We start from the raw sequence: 26,650 nt of genomic DNA on the forward strand, positions 1-26,650 counted from the left end.
CCACAATTGTGTAAGGTTGAAGCTGTATAACAAATCTTTATTCTGTCATTCTCTGGTTCTGCCTCCCTGATCCAACCCTGACTCATATGGGTAGCTTGAAGATTAATTCAGGGACTCAGTGGTAGCAGAGGACCCAGGTTCATTCTTGTCTGAATCTCTTGTCGCTGTAAGAGGACTTCAGCAGTCCTGAGCATTTTCTCCCCATACAATAACCTGTCTCTACTTAAAATGGAGAAACACCTTCCCAGAAACAGACCTCTGGAATAATTTTCCTCATATCCCAGTGAGAAGATTTCTTTACCTGCTTATGCTGAACCAGTCTAGTGGCAAGAGGACTGCAATTGCCAGGGTTGGCTCAGATAGATCAAAGTGGATGCTCTTGAAAAATCAGGGTACCATTTTGAGCAAGGTGAACCAAATTTGAGTTTTGTGGTTGGCGGAGAGGGATGCACAGCCACAGAGTGAACTAGCAGGTATGTGTGTCAGGCTGTATCCAAAGCAGTCGCTCCTTCTTACCATCATCAGTCTCAACCCAGTGAGAAAACATGAAACATTTAACATGGAACTTTTCTAAGGTTTTTTTTTTTTTTTTTTCTCCTGGAATAGTGATTTTTTAAAACTTCAGTAAAAAATAAAAGTTTGGAATTATCCTTTAATAAGCCAATGCTTATATTCAGGAAACATCTCTATAATCCCAAAACTTTTCTTAGAAATTTGCTGTTGTCATATTACCAATCCTGAAGTCAGGATTCTATTGTTTCTCCACACCCCAGGCACATACTTAGTAAAGTCAAACTTCAGCTTGGGGATGCATCCAGTTTTGTTATTAAGTATTATATTCTCTCACTAGGACACAATTTTTTAAAAAGGAACCAAGGCTAGGGGGAAGCAGAGATGGTAGACACTTAAATATTATCTCAATGAAGTTTTTCTTCACAATGGAATTTTTTTAAAAGATAGATATCTAAGCTATATATTTTTTAAAAATTTAAGTTCTAGGATACATGTGCAGAACATGCAGGTTTGTTACATAGGTATATGTGTGCCATGGTGGTTTGCTGTACCTATTGAACCATCCTCTAGGTTCCCTCCCCCGCTCCCCACCCCCCACCCCCCAACAGGCCCTGGTGTGTGTTGTTCCCCTCCCTGTGTCCATGCGTTCTCATTGTTCAGCTCCCACTTACGAGTGAGAACATGTGGTTTGGTTTTCTGTTCCTGTGTTTGTTAGTTTGCTGATGATGATGGCTTCCAGCTTTATCCATGTCCATGCAAAGGACATGTTCTCATTCCTTTTCATGGCTGCATAGTATTCCATGGTGTTTGTATCACATTTTCTTTATCCAGTCTACCACTGATGGGTTTTTGGGTTGGTTCCATGTCTTTACTATTCTAAATAGTGCAATAAACATATGTGCATGTGTCTTTATAGTAGAATGATTTATAATCCTTTGGGTATATACCCAGTAATGGGATTGCTGGTTCAAATGGTATTTCTGTTTCTAGATCCTTGAGGAATCGCCACACAGTCTTCCACAATGGTTGAACTAATTTACATTCCCACCAACAGTATAAAGGCATTCCTGTTTCTCCACAGCCTCGCCAGCATCTATTGTTTGACTTTTTAATAATTATCATTCTGACTGGAATTCTTAATACTTTGCTATTTGTGATACTCCATCACAACATTGTAGCAAAAACAGAGTTAACTACATACAAGGATAGGATTGTGAAACTGAGGTCAGATGATAAAATTGGACCAGGTGGCAGTTACACCGCAATTCAGAATTTGCTTTCTCTTGTAGAGTCGAAACCTTGATCGACTAAGTCACACAAAAGCCTGGTTATAGTGACAAGTTCACAAGCATTAACATTAGACTGTTTCTTTTCTTTTATGTAAATTGATGACTAAAATTAAGGGAAACAGATTAGGTTAGCTGAGCTCTCCCTCCTCTTCTTGCTTAAAAATTTATATGAAAATCTAAATTTATTAGAAGATTGGTTAGCAATATGCCAATTGAGCCAGAAGAGTTCAAATTATCTTCATGGCTAGTCACTCAACTATGCAAGCCTCGTGTGGTCAAGTGTAACTTAACTTCAGAGATTCTTATGTTCATAGGGCCCTTTTCCCTAGCAATCTTAAAGGTACTGACAGTCTTAGTCTTTGGTGTCCCTAAGATTCATCCCAAATCGAGTTGGTTACCCTGATATAAACATTCATATAAAACTAGACTAAAATACCTTGTCAAATCAATCATCTTGGTTTCCAGGCTCTGGTTTTTAACCTTTCCACTAAGGTGACTTCTGTTCTTACCTGCTCTCTCACCCATCATCAGTTGATCAGATTGGGAATCAACCCCTAGTGATGCATTTCTTCCAGATTCTTAGTGGAGACCTCACTGTAACCTCCTGGGCTGACTGTAACAGGAATGTAAATGAATGAGACAGTTCTTTTCAAAGTTAAATTGGAATCCTTAACATCCAGGCATTTAGACTCAATGCAGGTAGTGGGTCAGTGAATGATCCTTATGTCTTGAAAAGTAAATGTGATTAGAAAATGGTTACGAGTCTTTGCAGTGGTAGAATTGTCTGGTCTGACAGGCCATTGCCTGGAATTGTGGTGAAGAAAGGGGAGATGAAGTCACTGGATATTAAGGATGCAGGTCATGAGTTGTCACAGTCTTCTCTCATTTCCTGTACTCTTCCTGAAAGAGCCTAGAACCAAGAAAAATAGACTCTAAATGTCTGTTGTTCAAGTCAGAATAACCATTTATATCTTAAATATTTAATGACAGTAGTGTTTTCGGGTGGGTGGTAAAAAGCTTTAGTCTATTGCTTGCATCTGAAATTAAAGATCCATGAGACCATTATAAAATAAGTCTGAGTCTTATCAGTTAATTTTAATCTCCCTACTAGCTGTTTCATGGTTTTTAACAGTGGAAAAAACAAGTTTACCACACTCCTGGCCCTTATTTATATTCTGATTAATGGAACACATAAATACTAAAAGGAATGCAGTAAAAAGGAAGTATACAATCAAACTATAATTTGCAAGTGAATTATAGTTGTGTTTCTTTCCACTTGTATACAATCCCATGTTTCATGCTTCTATCATAAGAATAAGTACATTGGCTCACCCTCATATGCACAATGCCATTGGAGATCTTCTCTACAAATAACAATAGGAGACAAGAAGAACAACCATGTATTTAAGCAAGTAGAGCCTGTTTAATTATAGACATTGGGAAAAGCCTAATTATATTTTTTGTGCTATATTATCCTGCAACCCCTCCTGCTGTTTTTTTTTTTTCTGTATAAAAGTCTTGCGTGATGATATGTGAATCAGTCAGAACTTCGATTACCCTTTTAAAGAAGCATTTTTATACTGTATATGGTTGGATAAAGCAAATAATGCCTTACCGTGTTTTCTTCGCCATTATCAGGTGCATGGTGAGGGTTCTCATCAGTAGGGAGGACACTATGTCTTTCTACAGGAAAAAAAGAGAACTTAAAAATAATTTCTTTGCAAACACCAAAATTCTCCCTTAGTCCTATCTCAATATAATAATGTTATTAGAATCATCTGAGTTACTCTCCCTTCATATCTTTAACAAACAACATGAAAAATGCATTCAGTGTAAAAACACATCATCAGAAGCAGCAGTAAATGTGTATGGTTGATCCAGGTGCTCCAAAGAGGGGGAATAAAGGCAGTTCAGTCAGCTCAGCAATTCCTGGCTCCTTGTGATCCTTGGCCTGGTTCCTACCAACTGCTAACAATGGAAATGTCATAGCCAAGGAGGGGATAAGAGTGATGGTTAAAGAAAAAGGGATATGTCATTTCTCAAAGAAGGCCTCCTTATGGACTTTCCTAAAATATGGCCCTTTAATACATATCTTAGACAAAGTGCATTTTAAAACAGTAATAGAAAAGGGAATTTAAAAATAAAACATATGAACCACAGTCATGAAACTACGACCAGGGAGCTAGAGCTAGGAAAGGTTTTGTGGCTTTTCATATAACAGCTTCAAATATATTTTCAGCCCATCTCACTGCAGAAGTATGGAATATATCTATTTTTTAAAGTGGCCAATACTGTGACAGAGTTTTTGCCCATATCTTTTGACTGCTCCTCCAGAACCAGAATCCATTCTTCTCTCAGCCATGGGAGGCTGACCTCGTTGGGCTCCATCAGCAGGGTGTCTGCTCCTCCTGGCTTCTAGCTGGGCTGGAGATCAGAGACAGGGAAGAGTGAAATTTGGTATTTACTCTCCCAGCTGTTTTCCTGTAAGGTCACCTTGGTCTGGCTCTGTCCTTCAATTGAAAGTCACTCTCTGATTTTTTGAAGGGTTTTTTGTATCTCTATCTCCTTCAATTCTGCTCCCATCTTAGTTATTTTTTGTCTTCTGCTAGCTTTTGAATTTGTTCGCTCTTGCTTCACTAATGTTTTTAATTGTGATGTTAGGGTGTCGATTTTAGGTCTTTCCTGCTTTCTGATGTGGGCATTTGGTGCTATAAATTTCCCTCTCAACACTGCTTTAGCTGTGTCCCAGAGATTCTGGTACATTGTGTCTTCGTTCTCATTGGTTTCAAAGAACTTATTTATTTCTGCCTTAATTTCATTATTTACCCAGTAGTCATTCAGGGGCAGGTTGTTCAGTGTCCTTGTAGTTGTGTGGTTCTGAGTGAGTTTCTTAATCCTGAGTTCTAATTTGATTGCACTGTAGCCTGAGAGACTGTTATGATTTCCATTCTTTTTCATTTGCTAACGAGTGTCTTACTTCCAATTATGTGGTCAATTTTAGAATAAGTGCTATGTGGTGCTGAGAAGAATGTATATTCTGTTGATTTGAGGTGGAGAGTTCTGTAGATGTCTGTTAGGTCTGCTTAGTCCAGAGCTGAGTTCAAGTTCTGAATATCCTTGTTAATGTTCTGTCTCATTGATCTAATATTGACAGTGGGGTGTTAAAGTCTCCCACTATTATTGTGTGAGAGTCTAAGTCTCTTTGTAGATCTCTAAGAACTTGCTTTATGAATCTGGATGCTCCTGTATTGGGTGTATATATATTTAGGATAGTTAGCTCTTCTTGTTGCATTGATCCCTTTACCATTATGTAATGTCTTTGTCTTTTTTGATCTTTGTTGGTTTAAAGTCTGTTTTATCAGAGACTAGAATTGCAACCCCTGCTTCTTTTTTTTTTTTTTTTTTTTTTTTTTTTTTTTTTTTTTTTGCTCTTCATTTGCTTGGTAAATATTCCTCTATCCCTTTATTTTGAGCCCATGTGTGTCTTTGCACATGAGATGGGACTCCTGAATACAGCACACTGATGGGTCTTGACTCTATCCAATTTGCCAGTCTGTGTCTTTTAACTGGGGCATTTAGCCCATTTACATTTAAAGTTAATATTGTTATGTGTGAATTTGATCATGTCATCATGTTGCTGACTGGTTATTTTGCACATTAGTTGATGCAGTTTCCTCATAGTGTCGTTGGACTTTATATTATGGTGTTTTTTTTGCAGTGGCTGATACCAGTTTTTCCTTTCTGTATTTAGTGCTTCCTTCAGGAGCTCTTGTAAGGCAGGCCTAGTGGTGACAGAATCCCTCAGCATTTGCTTGTCTGTAAAGGATTTTATTTCTCCTTCACTTATGAAGCTTAATTTGGCTGGTTATGAAATTCTGGGTTGAAAATTCTTTTCTTTAAGAATGTTAAATATTGGCCCCCACTCTCTTCTGGCTTGTAGGGTTTCTGCAGAGGTATCCATTGTTAGTCTGATGGACTTCCCTTTGTAGGTAACCTGACCTTTCTCTCTGGCCGCCCTTAACATTTTTTTCCTTTGTTTCAACCTTGGAGAATCTGACGATTATGTGTCTTGGGGTTACTCTTCTCAAGGAGTATCTTAGTGGTGTTCTCTGTATGTCCTGAATTTGAATATTGGCTTGTCTTGCTAGGCTGGAGAAGTTCTCCTGGATAATATCCCAAAGTGTGTTTTCCAACTGGGTTCCATTCTTCCCATCACTTTCAGGGACCTCAATCAATCACAGGTTTGGTCTTTTCACATAGTACCATATCTCTTGGAGGCTTTGTTCATTCCTTTTCACTCTTTTTTCTCTAATCTTGTCTTCATGCCTTATTTCAGTAAGTTGATCCTCAGTCTCTCATATCCTTTCTTCTGCTTGATCAATTTGGCTATTGATAGTTGTGTATGCTTCACGAGTTCTTGTGCTGTGTTTTTCAGCTCCATCAGGTCATTATATTCTTCTCTAAACTGGTTATTCTACTTAGCAGTTCCTGTAACCTTTTATCAAGGTTCTTAGCTTCCTTACATTGGGTTAGAACATGCTCCTTTAGCTCAGGGGAGTTTGTTATTACCCACCTTCTAAAGCCTACTTCTGTTAACTTGTCAAACTCTTTCTCCGTCCAGTTTTGTGCTCTTGCTGGAGAGGAGCTGCAGTCATTTGGAAGAGAAGAAGCATTCTGGTTTTTTAAACGTTCAGCATTTTTGTGCTGGTTTTTCCTCATCTTCATGTATTTATCTACCTTTGATCTTTGAGGCTGATGACCTTTGGATGTGGTTTTGTGTTGATATTGATGTTACTGCTTTCTGTTTGTTAGTTTTTCTTCTAACAGTCAGGCCCCTCTTCTGCAGGTCTGCTGCAGTTTTCTGGAGGTCCACTCCAGATCCTATTTGTCTGGGTATCACCAGTGGAGGCTGCAGAACAGCAAAGATTGCTGCCCACTTCTTCCTCTGGAAGCTTTGTCCCAGAGGGGCACCAGCCTGATGCGAGCTGGAGATCTCCTGTATGAGGTGTCTGTCAACCCAGGAGCTGGTAGTATGAAAAGATTAACGAAATGATAGACTGCTAGCCAGACTAATAAAGAAGAAAAGAAATAAGAATCAAATAGACACAATAAAAAATGATAAAGGGGATATCACCACTGATCTCACAGAAATACAAGCTACCATTAGAGAATACTATAAACACCTCTAAGCAAATAAACTACAAAATCTAGAAGAAATAGATGATAAATTCCTGGACACCCTCCTAAGACTAAACCAGGAAGAAGTCGAATCCCTGAAAAAACCAATAACAAGTTCTAAAACTGAAGCAGTAATTAATAGGCCACCAGCCAAAAAAGCCCAGGACCAGACAGATTCATAGCCAAATTCTACCAGAGGTACAAAGAGGAGCTGGTACCATTCCTTCTGATACTATTCCAAACAACAGAAAAAGAGGGACTCCTCCCTAACCATTTTATAAGGCCAGCATCGTCCTGATTCCAAAACCTGGCAGAGTTACAACAAAAAATGAAAATTTCAGACCAACATCCCTGATGAACATCAATGCGAAAATCCTCAATAAAATACTGGCAAACCGAATCCACAGCCCATCAAAAAGCTTATGCACCATGATCAAGTTGGCTTCATCCTTGGGACACAAGGCTGGTTCAACATATGCAAATCAATAAATGCAATCCATCACATAAACAGAACCAATGACAAAAACCACATGATTATCTCAAGAGATGCAGAAAAGGCCTTCGATAAAATTCAACACCCCTTCATGCTAAAAACTCTCAATAAACTGGGCATCGATGGAACATATCTCAAAATAATAAGAGCTATTTATGACAAACCCATAGCCAATATCACACTGAATGGGCAAAAGCTGGAAGCATTCCGCTTGAAAACCAGCACAAGACAAGGATGCCCTCTCTCACCACAGTTCAACATAGTATTGGAAGTTTTGGCCAGGGCAGTCAGGCAAGAGAAATAAATAGAGTATTCAAATAGGAACAGAGGAAGTCAAATTGTCTCTGTTTGCAGATGATGTGATTGTATATTTAGAGAACCCCATCATCTCAGCCCAAAATCTCCTTAAGCTGATAAGCAACTTCAGCAAAGTCTCAGGATACAAAATCAATGTGCAAAAATCACAAGCATTCCTATACACCAATAACAGACAAACAGAGAGCCAAATCATGAGTGAACTCCCATTCACAATTGCTACAAAGAAGATAAAATATCTAGGAATACAACTTACAAGGGATGTGAAGGACACCTTCAAGGAGAACTACAAACCACTGCTAAAGGAAATAAGAGAGGACATAACCAAATGGAAAAAAATTTCATACTTATGAATAGGAAGAGTCAATATAGTGAAAATGGCCATACTGCCCAAAGTAATTTATAGATTCAATGCTATTCCCATCAAGCTACCTTTGACTTTCTTCACAGAACTGGAAAAAACTACTTTAAATTTCATATGGAACCAAAAAACCGCCCATATAACCAAGACAATCCTAAGCAAAAGAACACAGCTGGAGGCTTCACACTGCCTGACTTCAGACTATACTACAAGGCTACAGTAACCAAAACAGCATAGTACTGGTACCAAAACAGATACATAGACCAATGGAACAGAACAGATGCCTCAGAAATAACACCACACATCTACAACCATTCAATCTTTGACAAACCTGACAAAAACAAGGAATGCGGAAAGGATTCCCTGTTTAATAAATGGTGCTGGGCAAACTGGCTAGCCATATGCAGAAAATAGAAGCTAGGCCCCTTCCTTACACCTTATACAAAAATTAATTCAAGATGGATTAAAGACTTAAACATAAAACCTAAAACCATAAAAACCCTAGAAGAAAACCTAGGCAATATCATTCAGGAAATAGACATGGACAAGGACTTCATGACTAAAACACCAAAAGCAATTGCAACAAAAGCCAAAATTGATGAATGGGATCTAATTAAACTAAAGAGCTTCTGCTTAGCCAAAGAAACTATCATCAGAGTGAGCAGGCAACCTACAGAATGGGAGAAATTTTTTGCAGTCTACCCATCTGACAAAAGTCTAATATCCAGAATCTAAAGGAACTTAAACAAATTTACAAGAAACAAATAAACAGCCCCATCAAAAAGTGGGTGAAGGATATGAACAGACACTTCTCAAAAGAAGACATTTATGCAGCCAACAAACATGAAAAAGAGCACCTCATCACTGGTCATTAGAGAAATGCAAATCAAAACCACAACGAGATACCATCTCACACCAGTTAGAATGGTGATCATTAAAAAGTCTGGAAACAACAGATGCTGGAGAGGATGTGGAGAAATAGGAACGCTTTTACACTGTTGGTGGGAGAGTAAATTAGTTCAACCATTGTGGAAGACAGTGTGGCAATTCCTCAAGAATCTGGAACTAGAAATACCATTTGACCCAGCCATCCCACTACTGGGTATATACCCAAAAAATTATAAATCATTCTACTATGAAGACACATGCACATGTATGTTTATTGCAGCACTATGCACAATAGCAAAGACTTGGAACCAACCCAAATGCCCATCGATGATAGACTGGATAAAGAAAATGTGGCACATATACACCATGGAATACTATGCAGTCATAAAAAAGAATGAGTTCATATGCTTTGCAGGGACATGGATGAAGCTGGAAACCATCATTCTCAGCAAACTATCCCAAGGACAGAAAACCAAACACCACATATTCTCACTCGTAGGTGGGAATTGAACAATGAGATCACTTGGACACAGGGTGGGGAACATCACACACTGGGGCCTGTTGGAGGATGAGGGTAAAGGGGAGGGAGGGCATCAGGTCAAATACCTAATGTATGTGGGGCTTAAAACCTAGATGACAGGTTGATAGGTGCAGCAAACCACCAAGGCACATGTATACCTATGTAACAAACCTGTGTATTCAGCACATGTATCCCAGAACTTAAAAAGAAAGAAAAAAAAAAAGAAGTAAGTCACTCTCCTTACAAGGCAACTAATCTTACGTGACTCTCTCCTTCCAAGTTTTGGGAACTGCTCTCTGTCCTTGTCCCTTCAAGTTTAAGTTTGCTAGTGATTTGGGTGCGCCCAGCCATGAATATACTGTTTCGTAAGTTCTTTATCCAGTTTTGAGTGTGCCATGTGTTTTCAGTTGAGAACTGACTTATGCAGACTTCCACTAAAGAAACTAAACTATCATTCTTGAGTAGGATATAGCACCACCTCCCATAATTTGAACCTAATCCAATCACAAATATCAGTATATTAGGTCAACGGTTGATCTTGGTGGACAAGCTAGACTGCCTGTGGTCTCTTACTCCTTCTGGCCAGCCAAGGGACAGGAACTAGGCTGCCTATTAGTACGAATGATCACAGGGCTAGAATTGGTGAAATGCTTGCTCTCCATTGCCCCTAAAACTATATCTTCAATAATAGTTTCTGCTATAACCCTAATCTCCTAACTTCAGCAGGGGCAATAGCCAAATATCAACCAGAAGGACAGATAAAAGAGACATAGGATCTATCTCAAGTTCCCAGAACACCCAGAGCCTTCTCAGGGGGATAATGGAATAAGGGAGGGCTTCTGGGGGCCTGAACCTGCCTCTGCCACTAGCTGGCTTGGTGATATTAAATGATCCACCTAAATCTGTTTCACATGCCTACTTGGCACTTCAGCTAACTTCCCGGATTCCTGTTTCCTGATCTGTAAAATGTGGAGATCAACTAGATCTAAGTTTTGCCCAGATGCTCTCTAGCTCAAAATTCTGTTACTAAAAGCAAAATACTTTAGGAAAGTATTCCCTAAAAGTACTTCCCATGATCATGGCATCTTAAGATATTTTAAATTACTAGTAAGGTTTTTTGCCTGAAATTTAGAAAAAAATTAATTGAACAACAATTAAAATGAAATGACCCATAAGAAAAGAACAATGCAATTTCAATGAGAGCACCAACCTTGACTAAGCTCAGAGCAAGGGAGAACAGGCAGAGCCCAGGGACTTAACGAGGTATTTGGCTTCCTTCTGAGGTGTGAGGGTAAGGAAGAACTCATGGTCCTATAACTCCAAAGGCAACTTCTTAAAGCTTTGGCTTTTTTCTTTCCAGTTACTTTTCAATGCAGGATGATTAAGTCATCCTGGTTATCATTTTAATATTAGATTAAAATTTTAAAAAGTATGATCTTCAATTTAATTTCCCAATTATTTATTGACAATAGTAGGAAACCTAAAGGCAATAGCAGTGTGCTGCAGTGAATATGCTTGTATATAGTTTGGTGTACCTCTGCTCATTTAATGTGAGATAAATTCCTAGAAGTAGAATGGTTAGGTGGAAATGTAGGAGCATTTTAAAAGATTTTGGGTGAATTTTGTGAATGACATTCCAGAAAATTCAGATCAATTTACATGCCCAGTAGCTGTTTGGGCATGTATTTCCATGTTATCTTTAATATACATGATGTGGAACACGTAGGGCAGAGCCCAAATTCTTCTATTACCTCTGCGACATTTTACTGTCCAAATCAGCAGAGTAACTGCCAAAATCACAGAGGGCACCAAAATCCATAAGGCTTTGTTATGGGAAGCTGTTTCTTGGCTCGGTTCTAAAAAAAAAAGGAGAAACAAAGTCTGTGAACTGGAAGAAAAATTACCAGATAAGAAACGTGTGGGTGGGTAAGGGTGGAGTATGTTTACTATTTTAAAAACTAGTTATTTCTGCATTACAGGTAGGAGGCTGAATTCATATGAAAACACTTTGCATAATAAAAAGGTCCTTTAGGATAAAGCCAAGAGCCCAGACTGGACAGGAGAGTTTGTCTTGAGCATAAATATCTCCTAGTCTCAGTGTATCTATTGTGGGAAACCTACAGACACCATAATATTATTGGAGATTGGTGGCGGTTGGGGGAGCTGGGAGAAAAGTCTGAAAACTGGAGAGGTAATACATCTACTACGCATTTTCAGTTTCTATTGCTTTATACTGTAATAAGAAACAGCACATTTTTATAAAGGAATAATTATGTCCATAAATTAGCCTCAGCCCAGTGTTCACCTTGGAGGATGAAGTAAGAGTGCAGTCTGCCATTGGCCTAGAGAAGACAGGGTCCTAAGGGAACAGTGGTAAGTTCAGAGGTGATAAAAGGAGATGAGTAGAAGCCCTGGTCTTGAGTTAGAGGTGGCAGGTGACCACAGAGATAATAGGCACAGTAGTCCCCACCTTATCCCTGGAGGATACATTCCAAGACCCCCAAGTGGATGCCTGAAACCTTAGTACTGAACCCTATGCATACTATACACTAATTTCTTTTTCCATCTTCACAGTTTTATAGGTAGAAGATTCATTCTTACTGTAGATCTTAGCAATCTCAACATAGGCTCTTTTTTCCTCTTAAGTTGAGAGCTTTCCCTTAAAGGAAGCACTTTACGGCTTCTTTTTGGTGTATCTGAACTGCCAGCATCACTATTCTTGTGCTTTGAGGCCATTCTTAAATAAAATAAGGGTTGCTTGATCACAAGCACTGCGATATCATGACAGTAGATCTGATTACCCGGAGGGCTAAGTGACTAACAGGCAGGTAGCATCCACAGTGTGATATGCTGGACAAAGGGAGGATTCACTTTCAAGGCAGGATGGAGTGGGATGACATGCAATTTCATCATGCTACTCAGAATGGCACACAATTTAAGACATTATTTCTGGAATTTTCCTTTTAAAAATTTCAGACAGTGGTTGACTTTGCGTAACAAACTGCAGAAAAGGAGGACCTGCTGATAGTGTTTGGAGCTCCTCAGAAATAACTGGATGAGCCTAAACTTTCTCCAGCATCTTGGTCAGGACTAGAATTGTTGAAATTAATATTAATGGAAATGGGGACTCCAGAGACCCTGGGTTACCAAAGTCAGAACCCTGCTAACCTTATGGTCTATGTTCTGCTAAAACGTGGGCAGCAAGCATTAGAGCACAAAGGTCAATTCAGGGGGAAAATGTTTGTGGCTATCCTTTAGAATGAATACCTCTGTTTACATAACAAATGTAATTTTCTATGAACATACTATAGTGTTTTACAACTAATAAAATATTAATCTCTCCACCTATTTGTGTCATTCTGAAATTCCTTACAGGAGTCCGCTTTATCCCTGGTTTAACTTTCTGAGGTTTTATTTACCAATGGTCAACTGTAGTCCAAACATAACCAAATGGAAAATTCCAGGAATAAATAATTCTTAAGTTTTAAATTGTGTGCCATTCTGAGTAGCATGAAGAAATATCATGTTACACCACTGCATCCCACCTGGGACGTGACTGCGCCCTTTGTCCGGCATATCCACGTTGTACACACTACCACCATGAATCATTTACTAGCCATCTCAGTTATCAGATTGACTGTCATGGTATAACAATGCTTGTATTCAAGTAACCCTTATTTTCTTTAAGAATGGTCCCAAAGCACAAGAGTAGTGATGCTGGCAATTTGGATATACCAAAAAGAAGCCATAAAGTGCCTCCTTGAGCTAAAACAATTAAAGCCCTTGACTTACAAAAAATCATATATTGAGGTTGCTGAGATCTGTGGTGAAAATGAATCTTCTATCTGTAAAATTGTGAAGAAAGAAAGAAGAAAATTTGTGTTAGTTTTGCGGTCATGTCTCAAACTACAACAGTTATGGCCACAGTGTGTTGTATATGCTGAGTTAAGATGGAAGTGGCATTAAATTTGAGGGTGGAAGACATGAACAGAAATGTGTTCTGGTTGATGATATGTTGCACTGGAAAGCTTTGGGCTTATATGAAGACTTCAGCAAGAGATCCCTTGAAACAGGCCATTTACTGCAAGTAGAGGATGGCTACACAGATTTAGAAATCAGCTTGGACTGAAAAATATAAAAATTACTGGAGAGGCTGTGTCTGCTGATGAAGAAGCTACAGCCACATTTCCATCCAAAGCAAATCTTTAATTGCAATGAAAGCAAGCTCTGCTGGAAGAAGATGCCCAATAGAACCTGTATTCATAGAAGTGTGAATGAGGCACCAAGGCATAAACATGGAAGGACAGATTAATCCTTGTGCCATGTGGGAATGCATATATAGGGTTTAGTACTGTCCATAGTTTCAGGCATCCACTGGGGGTCTTGGAACATATCCCCCAAGGAAAGGGGGGACTACTGTACCTATATAAAGGAGAGATTAAGTAGGAATGTTAGGTTGACTTTCTACAGTGTTTTCATATGCATTTTTCTTCCTCCTAAAGGAAATCCTACAAGGTATAGCTACTTCTCACTGTACTCATGACCCTCAGGTTCCCCCATCTGTAAAGATATTTGCCCAAGGTCACATATTGATTCAGCAGCAAAACTTAGCAAGGATTATTTAATTCCATTCAGCTTGGTGCAACCTTAATTGAGCAGATCTAGATTTGAGGAATCATAAGTACCCCTATCTTGTTGTAGCACCTCCTGGGAAAGGCAACAAATGGAAAAGCCATCCTTGAAAGGATGATATTTAAGGTACCAAGACTGTTTGCCCTGTTCCCTGGCCTGCTGGGGTGGCTCCTGCCAAGTCCTCTTCCTGGTGGGGAAGGGTGAGCACACCCTCCCCCAGCCCCACCTGGCCAACATTTATTTGAGAATGAGAGGTTCTGAAAATACTCTTTTGTCAGAGATGGAATGGTCCTGATGTTTCACTTCGTGTGAACTGAAAATTAGATCTCTGGGTGGGAAGACGGGCCATATGTAGTCTTCAGGACATTTCTTCTTGACTATTTTTTTTTTTACACTTCAAAATTAATCCAACATGAGGCAACATTTTTAAAAATAGATTGCAGGCTTAACTGTATTTTACATAAAACTGACACTTTTATTTTTGGAGAAAAATAGGAGCTTCAAATGCAGCCCCAGTTTTTCATTCTCTACTCTCAAAGTGGCAGCTCTACAAAGGGAGTGTTATTACTCAATGTCCAGAAGCTTCCAAGTATTTGAAGATCACATAACCTAAAGGACAACTCTGTCCTCTTGTCTTCAAATCTCACTACATAGAATCACCAAAACTTCAAATGTTATTCTTCCTAATTTTCACAATTGAAATGATAGAAATATTTCTAAAACATAAATTCCACTGGTTCAAATACCTTTATTGAAGGACAGAAAGAGCTGCCATGGTCTGCCATGATGTGAAGTTGATAGTTTAAGGGTGGGACCATCCAGCTCACCTAGAAGGTCAGCTTCATGAGTCTATATTCCATGACTTAATGGTTAGTTGACTAGAAATATTTTAGATAATGGTTTTGGCAGTGAACTATCAACAGAGGTAAAAATGAACTGAACTAGGAATATATACTTGGTGCTTCAAATATTGTGTGGTGACTATTTCCAAGTTCATAGACACTGCCATGATTTCCCAGCATTCTTCAGGACCCTGACTGTAACTTCGTAATGTGTCTCTAGCCTTGACTTCCCAAACCCTAGGCCTAAGGTATATATTAGGCACAGCAGTGAGCAGAAATGGAAGATGCTCAGCGCATGGAGTCATCAAAATATGTCTCCTCCTCATTTCTGAAGCCCCAAAATCCTGAAAGGAAATCTGTGGGAGTAATTTTTTTTTTCAAAACAGGACTTTTGTGTGGTTGAAGGAGGGAGGGTGATCGACATCCTGACCAGAAATATCCCTGTAGATTTTACTTTGAGAAGGTATCAATGTATTCTTGAAAAGTCAACCTAATTTTCTGTTTGATATTCACAAACCTCTAATGCTACAGCCAAAACCCATTATCCAAACCTACTTGCAACTTACCTACGTGCACTGTGTGGGTGGTAAGTAAAGTATATTCATCCGAAGAAATATTGCATAAATATTCCCCACTGTCTGAAAGATTAAGATCCATCAAATTCATAGAGAAGTCACTCTGGTTTATCAGCTCTTTGTTCCATGAGAATCGGGATTCATTGATAATTGTATTTTGTGAGGAGCTCAGATAGTAAGCCAGGATAGAGAAAGTCCCACTTTTCATTCTGGACCAAGTAACTTTGAAGTCTTGTTTTGGTGAAAAATAATCATTTACAGGTTGACATGAGAGTGAAACGTGTTCACTTTGCATTTTATGAAGGCCATCTAACAACACAATAGAAAAGAAAACATCAATGAAGATAAACATTTCGAAAGAATTCTCTAAGTTACACTTAGCAGAGAACAAAGGCACTAATATTGATATATTTGGAAATAACTTTTTGGAAAGTAATTATATTTGTGCTGTGGTTTCTTAAAAGACAAGTTTTACTACCACTATTTTAAAGTTTCCCACCAAGGTTAGTTTAGACCTTCAAGGAGGGCTAAGCCAGGGCCAGCTAGAGGAGTGATATACTTGTTTTAACTCTTAGAACCTGACAGTAAGCACTCAGGAATGTTGCTACCAGTTGCTAGCCTATTAAACTCAATGTTCTCCTTCTCTTGGCCCCTCTAATGCTGGTGTTCCCCAGAACACCCCTTTTGTTACCCTACCTACTCCCTAGTGGTCTCTAACTTTTATGGCCTCACTACTTCTTAATCTCTTTATCTAGACAAAATCTCTTTTTCTGCATATAAGAATATTTCCAGCTGTGTGCAGGCAACCCCCACTGGACTGAGCTCTTTTAGAAGAGGGACTCTGCTGAATTTTCTTGGCTTGCCCCTCCAGACCCAGCTCCATCTTGTCCTTCCTGTTCTGTAGTGGTGTAGGCTGACCTCTATGGACTGTCATGGATGGTTCTCCCTGGCTGTAGACTCACCTGGCTTCCAGTCTACCTGCAGGAGAGTGATGCCAAAGCAAGCCTTCCAAAAGGCAAATCCAGGGCCTCTTTGATGCTTCAAATCCCTCTTCTGATTCATCCTACCTCCAAGACTCAACAAGCTCCTTAGCAACGTGCAAAAGGTCTTTCATCTGTTTTTTGCCTCCCTCTCCAGGTTCATCTCTTGATCCGTTAATTCCACAAATCCAGGCAATTTTACTTTTCTGTGCTTTTTACCTGGAATATTCTTCTTCTCCTGGAATGTCCTACTACTCTTCTAAAATTCTGCCCTTATGCAACTTTCTTAAGCACATATTCTGTAACAACCCCATTCATGTCCAACCACAGAGAATAGAATTAATCATTCCCTTTGTAAGCTATGTTCCTAGTTTAATTTTTATATTTGTACTAGATGCTGTGGATCCAGAAATCAGTAGAGACCATGTTCTTAAGTTCACAGTCTGTGAGCAACAAAACTTGGCACGTAATAGCTTTTCAATGAGACCAAACAGTACTGAGCCTAAAGAACTGTTCATGCTTCAAGACACTCAATTCTAAATGAACATGAGAAATTAGGATTTTACAAAGACAATATTTACAATATTAACATTTGCAACCCTTTCCCATGTTTCCATTGCTGCCTGACTGATGGAGAATGAACATTGGGTACTCATGCCTTTAACACTGGACTCATGTAAATGTGGTGAATCACCCAGAATTTCAATATATTTTTGGTGAGCATTTTGAGAATATGAGATGCTAGGAAAGAGAAGGCTGAAAAAAAAAGATAACCTCCATTTTCCCCATATAAGGGAGACTGACAGAAAATTTTTGCTTTGTTACAAATAAAATGAAAAACAGGCTGGGCACGGTGGCTCACGCCTGTAATCCTAGCACTTTGGGAGGCCGATGTGGGTGGATCACGAGGTCAGAAGTTCGAGACCAGCCTGACCAACATGGTGAAACCCTGTCTCTACTAAAAAAATATAAAAATTAGCCACGTGTGGTGGCATGTGCCTGTAATCCCAGCTACTCAGGAGGCTGAGACAGGAGAATCACTTGAACCTGGGAGGCGGAGGTTGCAGTGAACTGAGATCATGCCACTGCACTCCAGCCTGGGCGACAGAGGGAGACTCCATCTCAAAAAAAAAAAAAAAAAAAAAAGGAAAACAAATTTTCTTGGACTTGGATATGGAGATAGCAAATTAATTTTTATTAAATAGGTTTTGGATATAGAGATTGATCAGAGTTTGGATCTGTTCAAATAAATGAGAGGAAAGAGTGCTAAAAACTGACCATGTTGTGATAGAGGTGTTGGATAAAGATTGATGGGCTAATACTATGTAAAGAAACTAAAAAGAAGCAATAATACTCATTAATATTTTAATTGTAAGATTGGAAGTTGTGATCTGCTGAAAGACAAGTATTCTTTCTCCTTTGATCTTTTAAAGAGCAATGCTGGTAGGAAATCCCTTTTGAAGGATGAGCCATTGACAAATACATTAATATTCAAGAATAGATTTGCTTCTTTCCACTTCATAAATGTTTTCATTCAACTCATAAATACCTAGCAAGGTAAGAATTACTTCTATTTTATCAATGAGGTACTAATGCTCAAAAGTAAGAATGATTGCTTAATGTAATACAGCCAGAAGAACCAGCCCTAGGGCTTCGGTCTTGGTCTTCTAACCGCTGCAGATGGATTTGCTTTCTTTTCTTTCATCTTCCTTTCTTTCTTTTCAAATCAGTCCCCATTACCCCCCAACTTTGAAATAGCACATGTACACAGAAAGTCCTGTGGAGCCTACCTTTCATTGTCCAGCGCCCTGTCCATGTTTGCTTCAGCAGTGAATTTTCAATTGTACATTCATAAGATGAATTTGATCCTGTAATATTCAGTGTGCTGTTAATAGAAAAAGGATCCAAAGACCCTGTTTCTTCCATATTGTTTTCAGAGATAGGTGTGTTGTCCATTTTCCACATGATAATTGGACGAGGATAAACACTTAACACGCTGCATATTAAGAAGCTGTTTGTGTTCCTCTTTTCATACTTCATCACGGGTGTGAGAAAAACTACATAGGAGAAAGACGGGCACATGAAAAACTGCCATCATTAGCTTCTTTATAGGCCATCTGTGCAGAATACTTTTTAATATCCATGAAATGAAAAGATAAGTTCTATGAGCAAAACTTGGCAGTTACTGAAAGGGAAAACAAACAAACACCTCTGTAGAACCTTAAGATATAGTGTGGTTATCTAGAAGAAATAAAAAAAGAGCAGGCATGGGTATGTGGCAACTAGCAATCTCAATTCTCTAGAAACATAGCTGGAAAAGAAATCTAATGGCCTCATTGAGAAACCAAAATGAGGATGTCTAAGTCTATAAAGTAGAGTTCATGCGGCACTCTACACTCCTCAAATACTGTCTCAGAGCACCTATTTGACTCTGTTTACACATAATTTTGTGATTTCTGAATCAAGGTCTGAAGCAGCTAAAAGGGACAGAAGAAAAAGAAACAAGTGCTGGGAAAAACAACCCATTAGAAAATACTGCATGTATGTGTGTGTGTGTATATATATCTATATGTAAAATTGTACTATATCTTATAATGCATACTAACTATATTACATATAAATGATCAGCAGCCTGATCATTAACAGAGCACATCATCAGGAACTCTTGGTAATCCAGTAATTACGAGCCATGAAGCTCTTTGAATTTCTTCAATTTTAATCTAATACTTGTTTGGTTCAATATAACTATGAGAATTAGTAACAGTTAATATATTAATGCAGTTAATATATTATATAGTTATATTAACTGTATAATATAACCACCATGAAGCTGTGCCTGAGTGATATTAACTGTATATAACTGTATATATTAACTATATTAATGGCTTATAGTTATATAGGTATAGTGTTATATATAGCTAATACAGAGAAGGAAAGCATATAATATAAAAATTAACCTCATTTATAATATAGAAAAATGCAATTTAAATCAGCAATTCACTATTTTTTCAGTCATCATATTGGCAGTTATTTGGTACCGATAAGACTAAGGGGAAAGTGGATAGTCTTATGCTGCTAGTGTCAGTAACCCATTAAAATCTTCTGGTACTTTGCTTTCAGATTATTTCCCGGTATTAAGTACAACTATAAGGATGTTCATCACAACCATGTAATGTAAAACACTGGAAATGCCTCAATACCCACCAACAGGGGAACAGTTGTATCATTTATAACATTAGTATACTACAAGTTGCTGTGCATTAAAAATAAGTAGATTTCCATGTATTGACTTGGAAGGAAGCTCATAGCATATTAGGAAAAAGAGGCTTACTAATAACATGGAATGATGTCATTGCTGTTTCATGAAACTTTACATGCACACTTACCTCCCACCTTTAGCACCACTTTGTTTGTAATCACTTGAATTGCTGTTCCTACATAGCAGGTGTAAATTCCTTCGTCCAGAAGGCTTACTCTTCTGAAAAATAGAGACGCATTCCCATTTTGAATCTCATTATAGAAAAGGGATGTCCTGTTTGCATATCTGGGATCTTGGCTTTCCAAATGGTCACTGCCTTTGTAGTAACTGTGAACCTTGTAGCTATCTTGATACTTCCAGTGTATTACGACTTCGGATCCCCTCTCAAATGAAGAAGGGAGAATTACATCTTCATCAAGTCTTCCAATGACGATTTGTTCATTCATAGGAACATAAGTGAAGAAAGCCAAAGGGAATATGCCTACAGTCAAGAGCAGAGAAGTTATAAAGAGAATTAATGATATGTGCTCGTTCAGGATTATACCAGAATTACCCGGAAGAACTTTCCTAGGTTAGCAGCCTGATTATTAATAGACCACATAATCAAAAACACTTGTCTGATTATTAGAAACAAACTATGAAGCTCTGTGTTTGAGTTTTAATTTTAATTGAATATCTGTTTTATGCAATGTAACTGGGAGAACTGGTAACAGCCCAAGGCATAGAAACACTGGTTTGCTGCGCACTTGATCAGTAATCTTGTCTCTCTTCCAATCCTGGCCTGGAAATCATGTATGTTAAAAGACTCCTTTTGATTTCATTCCCAGAACACATTCACATTTAACTCCTACTATGGCAATAATAAATTAGTTTATCCAGCTAGCAACAGCCAGCAGGCCCTAAAAGAATGGAATAAACTCGGCTTGACTGGGTAAGAAAATATTTGGAGCACGTAGAAGACAATGCTGGGTTCAGGAATCTGATAGGAATATCTATACACTAGATCTAAATAGGGGAGGACATGAGCAGGAGGAGTCAAAAAGGGAAAGAGAATCATTCATTTGCTTTGACTTTAAGGCTGCTCTCAGGATATCCTGAGTTGGTCAAAATGTAGGTAAGGAATATCTGGAGACAAATCTGGAAGCCTAATCCCCAGTTCTCTTGATTTACTTATTTTGTTTTGTTTTCTTTTCACTGTCAACTTCACAAGTTAATTTCAAAAAGCAAATAAAATCAACAGAATAAGAGATTTTTGCCGAGAAAATATACCCAGACAATTCCTATCATTGAAGGAGGTAATCTAACTGCTTTGATTTACAGAATATTTTAAGTAGATCTTGTGCCCTGTCTATGGATTCTAAGATATTAGCACTGGAAAGGACCTTATTTTTTGGACAATGGACTAACTCCTTTGGCTCATGGCCCAGTCCACCCAAGATGGAAGAACTGGGTGCCCAAGTGGCTCTGTCACAGTCTTTATCCTCTACCTTCCCTTCTGGGGCTCTTTCTACCCTACCATGTCCTGCCTCTCTTCTTCAGAGAGACTTAGTTTCTCTGCAGAGCTAGAGGGATGTGGCATTATGCTGAAAGAAAGACACGGAAAGATGGGAAAGGAAAAGAGTGATTGTCGATCTCCCTAATTGCTCTGCTAAACTCCTCTAATGTTTCACTGGATAATTAAGAATGCCTGTCGTAGGACCTAGCAAAGCTGATAATGCCTTCTGTCAAGTGGTAAGTACCAAGCTTACACTTTAAAAAAAAAATCAATCAATCAAACTTGCCTTTCCAGTGAACTTATTTCTGGTAGCAGATAACAGATTAGGAAGAGTCTTAATCAGAATGGACAGAAAAAATACATATAATTTTTAGTCTTCATGCAGACTTCCAGCCTGTTCTTTGCTTCTGATTAACTGATGATTTAGGAAAGTTCATGATGCTATGGCTATGGAGGAAATAGCCACCTTGCATTGTGTGCTCATGTTTCTATCTGATAATGCAAATAACTAACACTTGTATTACAAAGGAAATTACCTTGAGATCCACTCAGAGATGTTATGAGAATGAGGAAGAAAGACAGTACTGTCTGTGCCTTCATGTCTTGTTCAGGACATATTAGTCATGCTATCAAAGAGAAGTAAAGTGCACACGTTATGGATTTAAAATGCAAAAGGGAATTGGAAAAGAGTGGTACATTCATACGAATAATTCTTTTGTAGCCATTAAATATGATATTGTAAAGGATGGTTCAATGGCATGGAAGGAATTTCTTAATAGGTTATTGGAGAAATATTAGATTACAATACAATTTCTAAATAGCATGGTTCCTTTTTTAAAAGCATACACATTTCTGCTCATATGATACTGACAAGATATATGACTAAGTATATGAGGATGTTAACTCTGAAGAGCAGGTTTCATATCTGAAGCAGTGACTGCTATTAACAGGTGCTGAAACATGGCTCTTGAATGAATAAAGATTTGGTATATCTGCAACAGTGGTTCTCTGGATAATAGTTTGTTATTTTTAAAGCTTTCTACATGGACATATTGCTTTTATGATAGAAAATACTAAAACCAATTTAAATTCAATATTAAGTGCCAGTGGTGTTAACTATGATGTTATTTATGATCACACATAAAGAACAACTAAAACCTGAAAATATATTTTTACATATCCAATACTAGTGCAAGCCATTAAATTCATGGGTTACAAAGCGTGTTTCAAAAACTCAAAAAAGTGAGAAAATATAGATGGCAAAATGTGTGTACAGAAAAATACAGTTTTAAGCAAGTACAGTATAACTGATTTTCCCAGATGATAGGATTCAAGTTAATTTTTACACTGTAAGAAATAGCTTGTTTAAAGAATAGCATACAATTGGTTTTAAAATCTCTAAAAGAAAGTTTTAAAGGTATCATTTGGTGGCTGGGCATGGTGGTTCACACCTGTAATCCCAGCACTTTGGTAGGCCAAGGCAAGAGAATTGCTTAAGGTCAGGAGTTCAAGACCAGCCTGGCCAACATGGTGAAACCTTGTCTCTACTAAAAATACAAAAATTAGCCGGGTGTAGTGGCATGTGCCTGTAGTCCCAGCTACTCGAGAGATTGAGACAGGCAAATTGCTTGAACCAGGGAGGTGGAGGTTGCAGTGAGCCGAGATTACACCACTGCACTCCAGCCTGGGCAAGACAGTGAGACTCTGTCTCAAAAAAGTAACAATAAAATAAAATAAATAAAAAAGATATCATTTAGGAGCTCTACTATTACAAGAATACATTCTATATTTGTTGTGAGATATGTGATTTAAGAATGACTTAAAACTATTTTAAGAAGTGAAATTAATCATGCAATATACCCATGTAACAAGCCTGCACATGTAACTCCTGCTAAAATAACAATTTTTTTAAAAAAGTAAAATTAGATTCCTTAATCACATCTTATCAAAATAAAACCTGGTAGATTAATAATTTAGAGTTTCATTTTTACATTTTAAAGACTATAAGAAAGTTATTGAAAACACAACCTTAGGAAGAAGGCCTTTTAACATAACTGTACATTTTCTATTATCTCTATAAAAATGGAAAAAGCTACAAAATATAGAAATACTTTTGCAATATGACACAGTTATCACTCCAATTGTTTTTATTTCTCTTAGAGCAATAACTAAGATAGTTGGTAAAGTCAAAACTGCTACAAAATAGTATTAGTTATCAAAATTGAGACCTTCATATTTCTTCCTATGGAAGTATTTGCATGTATAATATATAAAAGGATATAACAATGATTATTTTGGAATAGTAAGGTTACAAGTAATCATTAAACTCATTTTTCTACTATGAAAATATGTCAACATGTAATAATATCTTTTGCCTCTATATGCCATTAAAAAAAAAACCTTGAAATTTAATTACCGTCTCTTTCCAAGCAAAAATTAACTCAAATTCACCTTGTTTAATGTAACCCTGAAACATTCCATGTCCATTGTCTTACTAAAGGTTCATCCTCCCATTGCCTAGAATGACTCCAATATTTGCTGCCTTCTCTTGAAACTGACATTCCCTTTTCTCATCTCCTTTCCAGCTGATGCTCTTACTTCGTAATTGTTGTGACTGATTATGGCTACTCCCTCATCCTCCTATCACTAACTCAACCAACCCATTAACATCTAGGTGCACTCTTTTTGTCTCTCCTTCTTCTCTTATCCAAGGCCAAACCCTTCACTATACTCTGCATCTCACACCTTTCTGTATTCAAGAAATTTGTCCTGTAAAATGAGTTAGGGAGGATTCCCTCTTTTTCTATTGTTTGGAATCGTTTCAGAAGGAATGGTACCAGCTCCTCTTTGTACCTCTGATAGAATTCGGCTGTGAATCCATCTGGTCCTGGACTTTTTTTGGTTGGTAGGCTATTAATTACTGCCTCAATTTCAGAACTTGTTATTGGTCTATTCAGGGATTTGACTTCTTCCTGGTTTAGTCTTGGGAGGGTGTATGTGTCCAGGAATTTATCTGTTTCTTCTAGATTTTCTAGTTTATTTGCATAGAGGTGTTTATAGTATTCTCTGATGGTAGTTTGTATTTCTGTGGGATCAGTGGTGATATCCCCTTTATCATTTTTTATTGTGTCTATTTGATTCTTCTCTCTTTTCTTCTTTATTAGCCTGGCTATGGTCTATTTTGTTGATTTAAAAAAAAAAAAAAAAACAGCTCCTGGATTCATTGATTTTTTTGAAGGGTTTTTCGTTCCTCTATCTCCTTCAGTTCTTCTCTGATCTTAGTTATTTCATGTCTTCTGCTAGCTTTTGAATTTGTTTGCTGTTGCTTCTCTAGTTCTTTTAATTTTGACTTGGAACCAACCCGAATGTCCACCAATGATAGACTGGATTAAGAAAATGTGGCACATATACACCATGGAATACTATGCAGCCATAAAAAAGGATGAGTTCATGTCCTTTGCAGGGACATGGATAAAGCTGGAAACCATCATTCTCAGCAAACTGTCACAAGATCAGAAAACCAAACACTGCATGTTCTCACTCATAAGTGGGAGTGGAACAATGAGAACACATGGACACAGGGAGGGGAACATCACACACTGGGGCCTGTCAGGGGGTGGGGGGCTAGGGGAGGGATAATGTTAGGATAAATACCTAATGTAGGTGACAGGTTGATGGGTGCAGCAAACCACCAGGGCACCTGTATACCTATGTAACAAAACTGCTGTTCTGCACATGCAACCCAGAACTTAAAGTATAATTAAAAAAAAAAAAAGAAATTTGTTCCTGCAATCATATTTCCTTTCTACGGATCTCTCTCTCTCTCCTGAATCAATTCTATAGGCATAAATGCTCCAATCACCCATCCTAGAAACATGAGAAAAAAACAAAATATTCTCCCCTTGCTCTTGATTATCTATTTCTCAGCTCCATTAATTTCTTGAAATAATTGTCTAAATAGCTGTCTTCATTTCCCACTTTACAATCTCCTACCAACTCTCGGCTCTTTTCTGAATGACATGTCATAAACTGCCCTTGTCAGTATTACCAAGAACACCAAAAACAATAATATTATTTGTGCTCATCTAACTCAACCTTGCAGCAGCATTTAATGTAATTGACTGTTACCTGCCTTTGTTAAGAGTCTTCTCTTGGTTTCTGGAACATCATACTCTCCTAGTTTTTCTTTCCTTACTACTGTTCCTTCCTAGTCCTTTACTGGTTCTCTTCTGCTTGCCCTATTTATGTGCAAATATGGAATGTTACCAGGTTTTCTACTTTCCCTCTATTCCCTCCTTAGGCGAGTTTGTCTCATGACTCTGAATATAATCTGTACATCAAGGATTCTCAAACTTACCTACTGGATCAAGGTCATATATTCAACTATTCTTCTGAACTGTTCATTTAGATTCCCTAAGTTAACATGAGCCATTTCCACCTCATTTCCTTTTCCATTTCTCTATGACCCACCCCAAACACAACAAAACAGCAAAAACTATCCTGTTCTTTCTCCAGTCTTCATCTCAACTAGTACCAAATTCTTCCAGTTTGGGCCAGAAACTTAGAAATCAATCTTGACTCTTCCATTCTCTTATGCCCCATATCTAATCTATTAACCAATCTTTTTGTTGCTGTTAATGAATTAGATAAACTCCATTATTTGTCTACTCTCCAACTCTACTCTTACCATCCTGCTCCAAAGCCACTATCCCTTCTTACCTGGATATCTACAAATACGCATTTGGCTGGTTACCCTTTTCCTACTGTTGTCTCCTTCCAATCCACTGTCAATACAGCAGTCAGGAGTCATATTTTTTTAAAAAGAAGTCATTCTATAATATTCTCCTAATTAAATCCCTCCAGTGGCTTCCCACCACACCTAGAGTAAGATCCAAATTCTTAACCCTAGCATCCCAAGCCTTGAATCCTCTGCTCCTAGTCCTGTCTGTCCCCCCATCCTTTCCCACAGCAGCCCACAAAATACATTCCTGGAGACTTGTGAACACAAGTGCTCTAATTCAAGGGTCAGCATGAGCATGAGCCAAAAATTGAGTCTCTGAGGACTATTTAATTCATGTTTTGAATAAAGTGAGAAATTACAGTAACCCATTTATCATCTAAGATAAAGTATTATGAATAAAAAAATGCCCAACCTCTTCTACACAAAGGCTTGATTTAGTGCTGTTGAAATAATTTCAGCGTTCAGCTAAGTGAGGCAGTTAATGAGTATTTGGCCCTATTTTTATGCCTAGGTTTTATTTTTAGACATTTATTTTTTTCCCCAAAAGCAGCAGAAAGCTTCCACCTTAG

At 38.1% G+C, this 26,650-nt stretch overlaps 1 protein-coding gene across 3 annotated transcripts in view; it reads right to left on the minus strand.

Moving 5' to 3' along the window:
- Positions 1-1,596: 1,596 nt before the first annotated feature.
- The window catches only part of HHLA2 (HHLA2 member of B7 family), a 140,769-nt gene continuing 115,715 nt past the window's right edge, over positions 1,597-26,650 (minus strand). For all 3 annotated transcript variants that reach the window (XM_054551562.2, XM_054551561.2, XM_054551563.2), the window contains exons 2-8: positions 21,877-21,966; positions 19,973-20,326; positions 18,377-18,643; positions 15,598-15,915; positions 11,309-11,413; positions 3,418-3,485; positions 1,597-2,712 (exon numbers count right to left, since the gene is read on the minus strand). In XM_054551562.2, the coding sequence (XP_054407537.1) occupies positions 2,662-2,712; positions 3,418-3,485; positions 11,309-11,413; positions 15,598-15,915; positions 18,377-18,643; positions 19,973-20,326; positions 21,877-21,940 (1,227 nt within the window). In that variant the 5' untranslated portion in view covers positions 21,941-21,966 and the 3' untranslated portion in view covers positions 1,597-2,661. The remainder of the gene's footprint in view (positions 2,713-3,417; positions 3,486-11,308; positions 11,414-15,597; positions 15,916-18,376; positions 18,644-19,972; positions 20,327-21,876; positions 21,967-26,650) is intronic.

The sequence above is a fragment of the Pongo abelii genome, chromosome 2 (assembly GCF_028885655.2).
Source record: "Pongo abelii isolate AG06213 chromosome 2, NHGRI_mPonAbe1-v2.0_pri, whole genome shotgun sequence".
Lineage (NCBI taxonomy): Eukaryota > Metazoa > Chordata > Mammalia > Primates > Hominidae > Pongo > Pongo abelii.